At 43.2% G+C, this 13,348-nt stretch overlaps 1 protein-coding gene and 1 long non-coding RNA gene across 2 annotated transcripts; one reads left to right on the top strand and one right to left on the bottom strand.

Moving 5' to 3' along the window:
- LOC115525420 lies at window positions 1–8,543 on the bottom strand. Its single transcript, XR_004344145.1, has 3 exons — window positions 8,145–8,543; window positions 839–1,002; window positions 1–186 (listed from the first exon to the last, which is right to left on the bottom strand). It is a non-coding gene; the product is annotated as an uncharacterized LOC115525420 (long non-coding RNA).
- A 153-nt stretch (window positions 8,544–8,696) lies between these two features.
- On the top strand, window positions 8,697–13,348 carry MRPL16 (mitochondrial ribosomal protein L16). The gene is made up of 4 exons (XM_030332613.1): window positions 8,697–8,837; window positions 9,192–9,257; window positions 11,438–11,586; window positions 12,645–13,348. Exons 1-4 carry the CDS (start codon window positions 8,780–8,782, stop codon window positions 13,128–13,130), a joined length of 759 nt encoding a protein of 252 aa, XP_030188473.1. The 5' UTR covers window positions 8,697–8,779; the 3' UTR covers window positions 13,131–13,348.

Below are 13,348 nucleotides of genomic sequence, written 5' to 3'. Positions count from 1 at the left end.
TGCTTTACGGATTCTTCAGAGAAACACACACACACAAATACCCTACCCTAACTGCTGAGGATATTCGGATGCATGCAAAGTCATCTCTGCTGAACGATTGGCCGGTTGCATATGATGCTTCCCTCAGGCCCTGGACATCCATCATCACTTCTTCCAGCTTCTTTCTCTCTGCTCCTCAGTGGGGTCCTGTTGGACAGGATATAAGAAAACCCTGAACCGACGCACTGCACTGGGGTCCACATCTGGTGAACAAGATATGCACGCCTTTGCCCCATCATCAGTGAAGATGTAATTACTTCCCAACGCAGCCCTCTACTTTGCATCAAACCTCCAAACATAGACTTTTCTCAAACCTGGGGCCAACACCACTCCCCCTCAAACAGCAGGGGGCCATATCAAGCTGAGTGTTTTGGAATGTCTCTCACTAAGCTTGATGGAGCACCCCAATGCCTAGCCATGGGAGAGCGAGAGTGGAACTCACAATATACCAACAACACTGTCCAAAGAAATCTTTACTGTAATCTCCAGGCTGCACTTCTTTTCTTGATTTTTTCAGTGCTTTTAACAGGCTGCAAGAAAGTGGAGAGCTAAGAATAGTGAAGCCAAATCCTACCATGTCCTTCGTAAATCCTGCCCAAGAGGCCTAGCACCTCACTTGGGAATGTGGGGATTACCACACAGCCTGGGGCCTCAGGCAAAGCTGAGTCAGATGCAATCCCGTTTTAACAGCCTATCATAAACATAAACCATTAGACATCATCTCTCACCTTTCATACTGGCAAAGCTCTAAAAGAAAGGTGTACAAGAAAGCTCAGCAAGGGTGTGGATAAACAGGTACCTTGATACATTGTTGGTGAAGGTCAATTTGCATAATTGTATGGAGCAAAAACGATTTTAAACGAACATTCCCTTTGATCTCATCATTTCTTTTTATGGAATTTGCCGGAAAGAAATACCAAAACAGTACCAACAGGATGTGTACAAAGTTCATTGCAGCATGGCCTATAATAAAAGATTTGTAAATAACTCGACTGAACGACAATAGGGAATCATTCACGACATAGGTGAAACCATTCACAGGAATACCACAGGTATAGTCAGTGAATGCCAAGACAAAAACAAGAACAGTTGCCATGGTTCCCTCTTCTTGGTCAAACAATTGAGGAGTTGGTCCTTTCTTTAAGCCTGTTGATTTAATCAATGAAAAATGCTGGAAATAGCTCTTCTGTAAAACTTCAGTAGCTTTCCAAGTTGGGATTCAATCTAATTTAGCTTTAAAGCCCTGGAATATGTGTAGACATACTCATTTTTCTCATGCCAGTAAGGTAGACACTCAATGGAGACATGTTGAATGAATGCTTTCCTGTGCATCATTTCCACCACTATCATCTTTGAAACAGGATTCTAATAAGATAGTCTTTGTGTCAATAAAAACCTCTCGTAAACAGCAAGTCAATATTATTAATTACTGGGGCACCTGGGTGGCTCAGTCGGTTAAGCAGCCGACTTTGGCTCAGGTCATGATCTTGTAGTTTACGGGTTTGAGGCCCGCATCAGGCTCTGTGCTGACAACTCAGAGCCTGGAGCCTGCTTCCGATTCTGTGTCTCCCTCTCTCTCTGCCCCTCCCCTGCCCATGCTCTGTCTCTCTCTGTCTTTCAAAATTGAATAAATGTTAAAAATAATAATAATATTAATTATTAATATTGTATTAGAATATATTGGTTTTTGTTGTGGAAAAATCTAGGGTACTCATGGGGAGAACAAAGGCAAAATAAATGTAGAAAAAATTTAAATCTCCTTACAACCTACAGCCCATTGACAAGTCCTTGAGACAGGCAGGGTGACCTTTCTCCAAGAAATCAACTGCCTCAAGGTTACTACTTTGCTAGAAGCAAAAAGCAACCTGAGCTTGACATTGGCCTGACCTCCAGGATCCTGTAAGTCTTCTTTAACATATAACAATCCCTTTGGAAACTTCCTTTTTCTCTACTCCCTTCCCCAAGATACGTGTTGGCAATCATCCTCCAAATATATGGCCCACTGATATACATCTGAAGGGTCTCATGACTAATATTTTCCTGGATAGTAGGAAATAACTTTTTCTTAACAGCAGCTAGCCCCTCAAGATCCTGAAAACCTCGCTTCCAAATTCCTTAGAGACTCACACTACCCCTAACTCCCTCCCAACTTAAAAGTATATAATCAATCACTCCATAATCCCAGTGTAGTTCTTTCTGCCCACAGGTCCTGTCCCTGTGCTTTAATAAAAGCTACTCTTGTACACCAAAAATGTCTCAAGCATTCTTTCTTGACCATTCACTCCCAGACCCCAAAACACCACATCAGTACCATTGCTCTTTTAGAAATGCTCTACACCATATGGAAGCTAAACTGATGAATAACTGAATACTAAGTAGCCCCTTGAGAAGGTTCTGTGGGCTTCCTGGGGCGAGGAAGTTCCATGGTGATTTATTACATTATGATATTAGTCACTCTGATAAGCAAAAACCTAATCTTTTATTAAAATGAGGTACTGTACACTTACATACAGACAACACGCATGTGGGTGCCATTTACGTCAAGAACCAAACCTGGGAGATGAAGAAGGGCATTGTATAATCATTACAGGGTCTATTCATCAGGAAGAGCTAACAATTATAAATGTCGATGAGCCGAATACTGGAGCCCCCAAATATATAAAACAACTACTCACAAACATAAGCAACCTTATTAATAGGAATGTGGTAATTGCAGGGGACTTTAACACTCCACTTACAGAAATGGACAGATCATCTAGACCCATGGTCAATAAAGAAACAAGGTCCCTGAATGATACATTGGATCAGATGGGCTTGACAGATATATTTAGAACTCTGCATCAGAGAGCAGAGAATACACTTTCTTCTCGAGTGCACACGGAACATTCTCTAAAATAGATCACATACTGGGTCACAAAACAGCCCTTCATAAGTATACAAGAATTGAGATCATACCATGCATACTTTCAGACCACAATGCTATGAAGCTTGAAATCAACCACAGGAGAAAGTCTGGAAAACCTCCAAAAGCATGGAGGTTAAAGAACACCCTACCAAAGAATGAATGGGTCAACCAGACAATTAGAGAAGAAATTAAGAAATATATGGAAACAAATGAAAATGAAAATGCAACAATCCAAACGCTTTGGGATGCAGCGAAGGCAGTCCTGAGAGGAAAATACATTGCAATCCAGGTCTATCTCAAGAAACAAGAAAAATCCCAAATACAAAATCTAACAGCACACCTAAAGGAAACAGAAGCAGAACAGCAAAGACAGCCTAAACCCAGCAGAAGAAGAGAAATAATAAAGATCAGAGCAGAAATAAACAATATAGAATCTAAAAAAACTGTAGAGCAGATCAATGAAACCAAGAGTTGGTTTTTTGAAAAAATAAACAAAATTGATAAACCTCTAGTCAGGCTTCTCAAAAAGAAAAGGGAGATGACCCAAATAGATAAAATCATGAATGAAAATGGAATTATTACAACCAATCCCTCAGACATACAAGCAATTATCAGGGAATACTATGAAAAACTATATGCCAACAAACTGGACAACCTGGAAGAAATGGACAAATTCCTAAACACCCACACACTTCCAAAACTCAAACTGGAGGAAATAGAAAGCTTGAACAGACCCATAACCAGCGAAGAAATTGAATCAGTCATCAAAAATCTCCCAACAAATAAGAGTCCAGGACCAGATGGCTTCCCAGGGGAGTTCTACCAGACGTTTAAAGCAGAGATAATACCTATCCTTCTCAAGCTATTCCAAAAAATAGAAAGGGAAGGAAAACTTCCAGACTCATTCTATGAAGCCAGTATTACTTTGATTCCTAAACCAGAGACCCAGTAAAAAAAGAGAACTACAGGCCAATATCCCTGATGAATATGGATGCAAAAATTCTCAATAAGACACTAGCAAATCAAATTCAACAGCATATAAAAAGAATTATTCACCATGATCAAGTGGGATTCATTCCTGGGATGCAGGGCTGGTTCAACATTTGCAAATCAATCAACGTGATATATCACATTAATAAAAGAAAAGATAAGGACCATATTTACCTGTCAATCAATGCAGAAAAGGCATTTGACAAAATTCAGCAACCTTTCTTAATAAAAACCCTCGAGAAAGTCGGGATAGAAGGAACATACTTAAACATCATAAAAGCCATTTATGAAAAGCCCACAGCTAATACCATCCTCAGTGGGGAAAAACTGAGAGCTTTTTCCCTGAGATCAGGAACACGACAGGGATGTCCACTCTCATCACTGCTGTTTAACATAGTGTTGGAAGTGCTAGCATCAGCAATCAGACAACAAAAGGAAATCAAAGGCATCAAAATTGGCAAAGATGAAGTCAAGCTTTCACTTTTTGCAGATGACATGATATTATACATGGAAAATCCAACAGACTCCACCAGAAGTCTGCTAGAACTGATACATGAATTTAGCAAAGTTGCAGGATACAAAACCAATGTACAGAAATCAGTTGCATTCTTATACACTAGTAATGAAGCAACAGAAAGACAAATAAAGAAACTGATCCCATTCACAATTGCACCAAGAAGCATAAAATACCTAAGGATAAATCTAACCAAAGATGTAAAAGATCTGTATGCTGAAAACTATAGAAAGCTTATGAAGGAAATTGAAGAAGATACAAAGAAATGGAAAAACATTCCGTGCTCATGGATTGGAAGAATAAATATTGTCAAAATGTCAATACTACCCAAAGCTATCTACACATTCAATGCAATCCCAATCAAAATTGCACCAGCATTCTTCTCGAAACTAGAACAAGCAATCCTAAAATTCATATGGAACCACAAAAGGCCCCGAAAAGCCAAAGTAATTTTGAAGAAGAAGACCAAAGCAGGAGGCATCACAATCCCAGACTTTAGCCTCTACTACAAAGCTGTAATCATCAAGACAGCATGGTATTGGCACAAAAACAGACACATAGACCAATGGAATAGAATAGAAACCCCACAACTAGACCCACAATAGTATGGCCAACTAATCTTTGACAAAGCAGGAAAGAACATCCAATGGAAAAAAGACAGTCTCTTTAACAAATGGTGCTGGGAGAACTGGACAGCAACATGCAGAAGATTGAAACTAGACCACTTTCTCACACCATTCACAAAAATAAACTCAAAATGGATAAAGGACCTGAATGTGAGACAGGAAACCATCAAAACCCTAGAGGAGAAAGCAGGAAAAGACCTCTCTGACCTCAGTCGTAGCAATTTCTTACTTGACACATCCCCAAAGGCAAGGGAATTAAAAGCAAAAATGAACTACTGGGACCTCATGAAGATAAAAAGCTTCTGCACAGCAAAGGAAACAATCAACAAAACTAAAAGGCAACCAACGGAATGGGAAAAGATATTTGCAAATGACATATCGGTCAAAGGGCTAGCATCCAAAATCTATAAAGAGCTCACCAAACTCCACACCCGAAAAACAAATAATCCAGTGAAGAAATGGGCAGAAAACATGAATAGACACTTCTCTAAAGAAGACATCCGGATGGCCAAACAGGCACATGAAAAGATGCTCAACATCGCTCCTCATCAGAGAAATACAAATCAAAACCACACTCAGATATCACCTCGCGCCAGTCAGAGTGGCCAAAATGAACAAATCAGGAGACTATAGATGCTGGAGAGGATGTGGAGAAACGGGAACCCTTTTGCACTGTTGGTGGGAATGCAAACTGGTGCAGCCGCTCTGGAAAACAGTGTGGAGGTTCCTCAAAAAATTATAAATAGACCTACCCTATGACCCAGCAGTAGCACTGCTAGGAATTTACCCAAGGGATACAGGAGCACTGATGCATAGGGGCACTTGTACCCCAATGTTTATAGCAGCACTCTCAACAATAGCCAAATTATGGAAAGAGCCTAAATGTCCATCAACTGATGAATGGATAAAGAAATTGTGGTTTATATACACAATGGAGTACTACATGGCAATGAGAAAGAACGAAATATGGCCCTTTGTAGCAACGTGGGTGGAACTGGAGAGTGTGATGCTAAGTGAAATAAGCCATACTGAGAAAGACAGGTACCATATGTTTTCACTCTTATGTGGATCCTGAGAAACTTAACAGAAACCCATGGGGGAGGGGAAGGAAAAAAAAAAAAAAAAAAGAGGTTAGAGTGGGAGAGAGCCAAAGCATAAAAGACTCTTAAAAACTGAGAACAAACTGAGGGTTGATGGGGGGGGTGGGAGGGAGGGGAGGGTAGGTGATGGGTATTGAGGAGGGCACCTTTTGGCATGAGCACTGGGTGTTGTATGGAAACCAATTTGACAATAAATTTCATATATTGAAAAAAAAAAAAAAAGAACCAAACCTAGGACTAGGCTACAGGTTTCTGTTATCTCTTGATTTTAAAATAAAGATTAGGGGAGTCTAGCTGGCTCAGTCTGTAGAGCATGTGACTCTTGATCTTGGGGTTGTAAATTCAAGCCCCACGTTGGGTATAGAGATTACTTAAAAATAGAATCTTAAAAAAGTAAAATAAATAAAAAAGTTAGAAAGATTAAAAACTGAGATGCTAGGTAATTTTCATACAGATGGAAAAAATACAAATCCCAATGGATATAGACCTGGATGATCCCAAAACAGTGGCTTGTAGCTATACTCTGCTTTTTAAATTTTCCAAGTGCTCACAGGGCACCGATTCTCAACTTGCTTAGGCATTAGAATCACCCGTGAGGGTTTAGTTCACAATAGGAATTCTTGAACCCCACCTTCAGAGTTTCTGACTTAGTTAAGTAGGGACCAGATATTTACATTTATACAAAGGTCTCAGGGACATCTGATGCAGCTGGTCTGAAGACTAACTTTTGGGAGATTTTAACAAACCCATTCCAGTAAAAGAACATCAAGGTTTTTACCCCTACTTTGCATCATCCTAGCTGTGTGGCAAATCATTGCATCCTGGAACATCAGTTTCCTACAAATAAATACCATAGAATTATCAGAACAGTGTAAATAAAGAGCTGTGAGAAATGGCAGGACAGAAAATTTTTTAGGGACCAGAGAAGACCTCACATCCCTCCTCCCATTTCCACAATGCTTTATTCATACTTCTTTTGTGATACCTCAACATTATTATATGCTCATCATATTGTCCCTACATAAATATAAATTCCTAAAGAAATGGATCACTGGTTTTTCTTTGTATCCTCTATTGTACCTGGCACAACTCTTGCAGAGAAAAATAGACATCACTTATAATAGTTACTATTTAAAGGTAAAACTTTGAGCTTGCTTTTTAGGTTTTTTTTTTTAATTTTTTTAATGTTTATTTATTTTTGAGAGAGAGACAGAGCATGAGTGGGGGAGCAGAGAGAGAGGGAGACAGAATCCGAAGCAGGCTCCAGGTTCTGAGCTGTCAGCATAGAGCCCAACACGGGGCTCCAACCCACAAACCGTGAGATCATGATCTGAGCGGAAGTGGGACGCTTAACCAACTGAGCCACCCAGGTGCGCCTACTGTTTAGTTCTTTTAAAATCCGTAACGAGGTGGAAGTTGGGGGGCCACCAAAAGACTTCGAGACCAAAGAGGGATTGTACTGACACTTTATTCTCCATCCAAAGCAAAATTACACAATATCCAGCTTGAGATTTTTTAACGCGTGAGCACATTCGGATCTCCCACTTTTTGTGGAGGGGAGCAGGCAAGAGATGCCTAGAATCTGACACTGGCTTGGGAGTGGGGGTCAGTAAAAAGCTTTTAGAGCTGCTCTTAAAGGACAGAAATGGTTGGCTGTAATAAAGTCCACTAACTCTTTTGAGACAGCTTCAGTGTGCAGATAACCAAGAAGTGCCTAAGACGGTGGACACAGAAAGTTCTCCCAGTAGCTTTGGAAGCGTTCCAGGTTTTAATTTTGCCATTTATGAAAATAATCCTTGGGGAAAGACCATACGCAGATTTAGGATGATTTAAATACAACAGACATCAGTCTCAATTTGTTAATCCTATTTGTGCCCTAAGCTTGGGGAAAGATCCTTTCTCATTCTAAATATCAAAAAGCTTCAAACCCATAAAAATGATTTTGCCCAACATCCTCCCAGAATACTTACGCGTTATTTTAACTTGATAATCAAGTTTTGATATTGTCCCGTCACTGGGGTCCCTGGAGTCACACAGACTCCAATTCTGATTGTAGTTTTCCTGGTGTGTGACCGGGGTGAATTAAACCCCACGACCCTCGGGATGGAATCTGCAAATGGGTGTCACGCCTTCCTTATCTCATGGACTCGTTGGGAGGACTCCGCGCAGTGATGAGGTACTGAACGCGACACACTGCAAGCGCCCGCTAAAAGCTCAGGCCACGGTGAATGATCAGTGGTGTTTTCCTAATGCCTCTGAGCGCCCCCCCCACACACAAGGGGCTTAATGCAGTGAGCTGGGAGGCGCAACCGGGTGGGTGAAGCCAACCTTTCTCAGCGCGACACTCGGCCCGGGAAGCCGGACGCCGCCGCCCGCATCCCACGAAAGACCTCGGATTGTAAGGAGACTCCCAGAAGGCACCGGGGGTTTGGGGCGTGGCTAGCGGATGCCCGCGCGGAACCTAAACCCCGCGGCCCGGTTTCTTCCGCTTCCGCCGGGACTCTCTGCAGAGTGGACCGATGCGAAAGCGACTTCCGGGCCGGCCGTGTCCCGGGAGTCGCCGAGATCGCCGCGGGGAGTCCGGCGCGGCCGGGTGCGCGTGGCCATGTGGCGGGTGCTGGCTCGCGTGGGGGCGCCGCTCCTGCGAACGCAGCTACTGTCAGGTCAGGAGGCCCCTCGGTCACTCAGAAGACGTCCCCTTCCTCCCCAGCGCCAGTGCGGCACCTCGCCAGCTCCGGGAAGGCTCTGCCGACGGTTACCGAAGCGCTGGGTAGGGGCCGCGCTCCCCCGCCGCGGGGACTCGTGGCGAAGAGCGGCGGCCACCTGGGGCGGGGGTGGGGGGGGTCGGCTCCCGGAGACCCCTGCTAGCGGGCTTCTTTGGGGAGCCCTGAGCCTGTGAGCCCACGTAGTGGAACCCGCGGCCCACTATCAGGGCACTCCGTTAGGAGTGACCGGTCCAGGTTGTGCCGGGCCCAGGTCTTGTCGCTTTCGTCTTTTAATTTGATTTGTCTTTGTAGATTCCTGGGTCGCCCCGCCCGCCAGTGCTGGCCTGAAGACGCTGCTCCCGGTGCCGGCTTTTGAGGGTGAGAGCTTGTGTCAGTTTCGTGTTTTTCTCTGATGGACCCTAGAAGAGGGTAGGTGAAGACGTAGGAGGGTTCTTGTACTTCCTATCTCCATTCACTCGCGCAGTAAACTTGTATCGAGGGCTTACTGTATGCCAAGTGTTCTGAACACTGGGGATACATCAGAAAACGAGAGAGACCCACAAAGGTCCCTGCTTTTCTGGAGCAGATGTGTCATGGGATGGGTCCTGTATGGCCTACCAACTGGGGCGCATGGTCCACCCTCAGCCATGGCTGATTGGCATCAAATTTGAACTTTTGATGTTCTGTCTAAAGGATGTCACATATATGCGGTCATATAACAACATATGTGAAAAGCATTGGTTTTTTAAATACAAACGTTAAGAAAAACCTCAATTGTAAATCTAATTGACCATATCTTTTATTTTTCTTTTAAAGTTTATTTATGTATTTTGAGAGAGAGCGTGCACCAGGGAGGGGCAGAACGAGGATCCCAAGCAGGCTCCGCGCTGTCACCACAGAGCCAGATGCAGGCTCGAGCTCACAAACAGTGAGATCATGACCTGAGCTGAAATCAAGAGTCAGTACTTAACCAACTGAGCCACCCAGGCGTCCCTAATTTACCATATCGCTAATATATTGGAAATCTCAAAAAAAAAAAAAAGCATCCTTGACCTCTGAGGGCTTTGGCTTCTGCATGTAATTGTTAAATGACTCTGTGCTCTGGAAATACATATGGACTTGTAGGTGAGAGAAAGCATCACTAAGTTCCTCTGTAGCTGCTTGTAGAAACTGGAGGAGAATGGGCAGTTTCTGTAACCCTAAATAGCCCATTAATAATTTGGTATTTCCTTGAAGGCTCCTGTTTTGTGTTTGACTCCATGGCAAAGCCATGCTTGTTTTACTATAGACCTGTTTTAAATGACTTAAAAGTTATAATTTTTTTCCTCCCAACTTGTCAGAACGTTTGATAGGAAAGAAGGATGCAGCACGTCTGGCCTGCATTTCAGTCCATCTGCCTTCAGTGCCGCAAGCTGTTGCCCATTGTATGCAGCATACAGGTGTCAGCGTGAAAAGCCCTGTAGAAATAGAGCACAGATCAAAGGATTCCTGGGTTGTAGGTTTCTTAACAAGAACATGGCAGAGGGGCGCCTGGGTGGCTTAGTCGGTTAAGTGTCCGACTCTTGGTTTCCACTCAGGTCTTGATAGCGTGATTTCGTGAGTTCAAGCCGCACATTGGGCTCTATGCTGACAGTGTGGAGCCTGCTTGGGAGTCTCTCTCTGCCCCTCCCCCGCTCACACTGTCTCTGTCTCTCTCAAAATAAATAAACTTTTTAAAATATTACAAAAAAAAAAAAAAAAGAATGTGGCAGAGCAGGAGAATGTAGATATTTTCATATTCATTGTAGTAAATATTCTTTCCACTACCCCCATTAACATCCAGAGAGGCCATGTAGTATTTTGAAGAAGAAAAAAAAAGTCATACGGTCTGACTTTGCTGTTTTCACTGAATGGCCTAGAACAAATTACAAAATGTCTCTAGGCCTCACATTCCCCTTTTATAAAATGGAGCTTTAAAATAGTACCCGCCTAATGTTCTGTTCCGTGATCTGGGTGTGTTAATGTGGATGTGTTTATGCAGTCATTTTGTGATAATTCACTGAGCTGTACACTTTTTATTTGGCCCTTTGATTATGTGTGTTAAACTTGAAAATGTTCAACATTTTTAAGAAGGGAAGCCCTAAGAAATTCCTAAGCTATAAAATCGCTTTAAAGATTAAATGAGATAGTGCACATAAAGCATTCTACTCTGTGTCTAGCACTTGGAAACATTAAAAAAAAAAAAAAAAGTTAGCCAGTCTTAACTCTGTGACATTCTTGATCTCTGTACCTTCCCAGTGGTCTCGCTTCTAGTTTCAGGCAGAGAGTGCGTTTTGTTTGAAGGTTAAAACTGCGCATCTTCAAAGGCTCAGAAGCCTCTCCGTTAAGTCTTGTCATAACCAAAAGATTCCAGTTGACACTGGAAAAAAAAGCATTGGCAGGAAAAACCCAATATGCTTCTGGAATTACTTTTTAGTGGTAACTTCAAGACTTTCACTTGATTGTTGTAAATCTTTCTAGAAGAAAATGGATCCTTCGAAATGTGTTGTTGTATTTATTCTTGGTTGTGCTCTTTTTAGATGTTTCCATTCCTGAAAAGCCCAAGCTTAGATTTGTTGAGAGGGTTCCACTTGTGCCAAAAGTCAGAAGGGAACCCAAGAACTTGAGTGACATACGAGGACCTTCTACCGAAGCCACCGAGTTCACAGAAGGCAGTTTTGCAATCTTGGTAAGTGAGTTCAGTGTCAAGTGGCTATAGGATGGAAGTCAGGGATTAGCAAAATCTCATGCTCTTGGAGTTGTTCTCTTCCTCCACAGGTGTTATTAGAACTGCCACCATTTGCTCTTTATTTTATGTTTATTTTTGAGAGAGAGACAGAGACAGAGCACAAGTGGGGGAGGTGCAGAGAAAGAAAGACAGAATCTGAAGCGGGCTCCAGGCTCTGTCAGTACAGAGCCCGACGCGGGGCTTGAACTCACAAACCATGAGATCAGATCATGACCTAAGCCAAAGTTGGACGCTTAACCGACTGAGCCACCCAGGCGCCCCCACCGTTTGCTCTTTAAAATGATGTGCGCTACCCAGTAAACATTTGAGTTCTCTTTTTTTTTTTTTTTTTTCGTGTAGAGTGCAGATAGTGTAAAAGCAGGAAAAGGAAGAGGCTACCTATTTGGCCCCTATAATCATACTGTGAAATCTTCTCAGACCTCTGCTAGAAATAAAACTACCCATGACTGAGGATGTGGGACAACTGTTTCCTTACTCAGGTAGCTCCCATGAAGACTTGATGTCAGAAGCTGCACAAATGGGTGTGAACTAGGATTGATTTCCCATCAGGCGGCCAGAGCAGTATTTTACGGTCCTTCCCACAGCCTGCATGAGCAGCCCCGCCAACCTCTCAGAACCTCATGCCCAAGTCCTGTCCCTTAGTCTGCTCCAGTCACTCTGGTTTCTGCTCCAACTCCCCAAGCCCCTTACTGTGTCAGGGCCTTCACATACCCCATTCCTCTGCCTGTAACTATTGTCTGTTTTCCCTTGGCCACTTCCTACCATTCTGGCCTCAGCTTTAAGTGTCATCTCCTCAAAGAGGCCTTCCCTGGTTATCCACTGAAATGGGTCCACCCTTGTTCTCATTTATTACTGTACCCTAGGCTTTTCCTCCATGGTTCTTACTAGAACTTCTATTTCTATCTTTATGTATATCATTGAAGCCGCAGTTATTATGAAAGAGCCCATAAAAGATACCTAAGTCCCCACGTGTTTCTAATTGTTTCATCTACTTTTAGGCACTGGGTGGTGGTTACCTCCACTGGGGCCATTTTGAAATGATGCGCCTGACAATCAACCGCTCTCTGGACCCCAAGAACATGTTTGCTTTATGGAGAGTACCAGCCCCTTTCAAGCCCATCACCCGCAAGGGTATGGGACAGCGCATGGGGGGAGGCAAAGGTGCCATTGATCACTACGTGACTCCCGTGAAGGCTGGCCGTCTCATAGTAGAGATGGGTGGGCGTTGTGAATTCAAAGAGGTACAAGGTTTCCTCGACCAGGTGGCCCACAAGTTGCCCTTCCCAGCAAAGGCTGTGAGCCGTGAGACTCTAGAGAAGATGCGGAAAGATCAAGAGGAAAGGGAACAGAACAACCAAAACCCCTGGACCTTTGAGCGCATAGCCACTGCCAACATGCTGGGGATACGCAAAGTCCTGAGCCCGTATGACTTGGCCCAGAAGGGACGGTACTGGGGCAAGTTCTATATGCCTGAACGTGTGTAGTGAGAGTGGGAGAACTAAGTGTACAAAGGCTGCTGAGAGAAAGAATCTACACTTTTATTCCCATCAGCCTACCCTCCAAGTCTTCGGGTAGCTCTGATATCTAACTGAGGAGCAGTGTATGAGTAAATGAGTTCTGAAAGATTGTACACTATCTGCTGATTTTTTTAAGTGCGTTGTATTTACATCAAATAAAGTTTGAGGATCATCTCAGGAAATAA

The sequence above is a fragment of the Lynx canadensis genome, chromosome D1 (assembly GCF_007474595.2).
Source record: "Lynx canadensis isolate LIC74 chromosome D1, mLynCan4.pri.v2, whole genome shotgun sequence".
NCBI classification, from domain to species: domain Eukaryota; kingdom Metazoa; phylum Chordata; class Mammalia; order Carnivora; family Felidae; genus Lynx; species Lynx canadensis.
The sequence above is the reverse complement of the archived record's forward strand: the minus strand, read 5'-3'. Positions and strand labels throughout refer to the sequence as shown.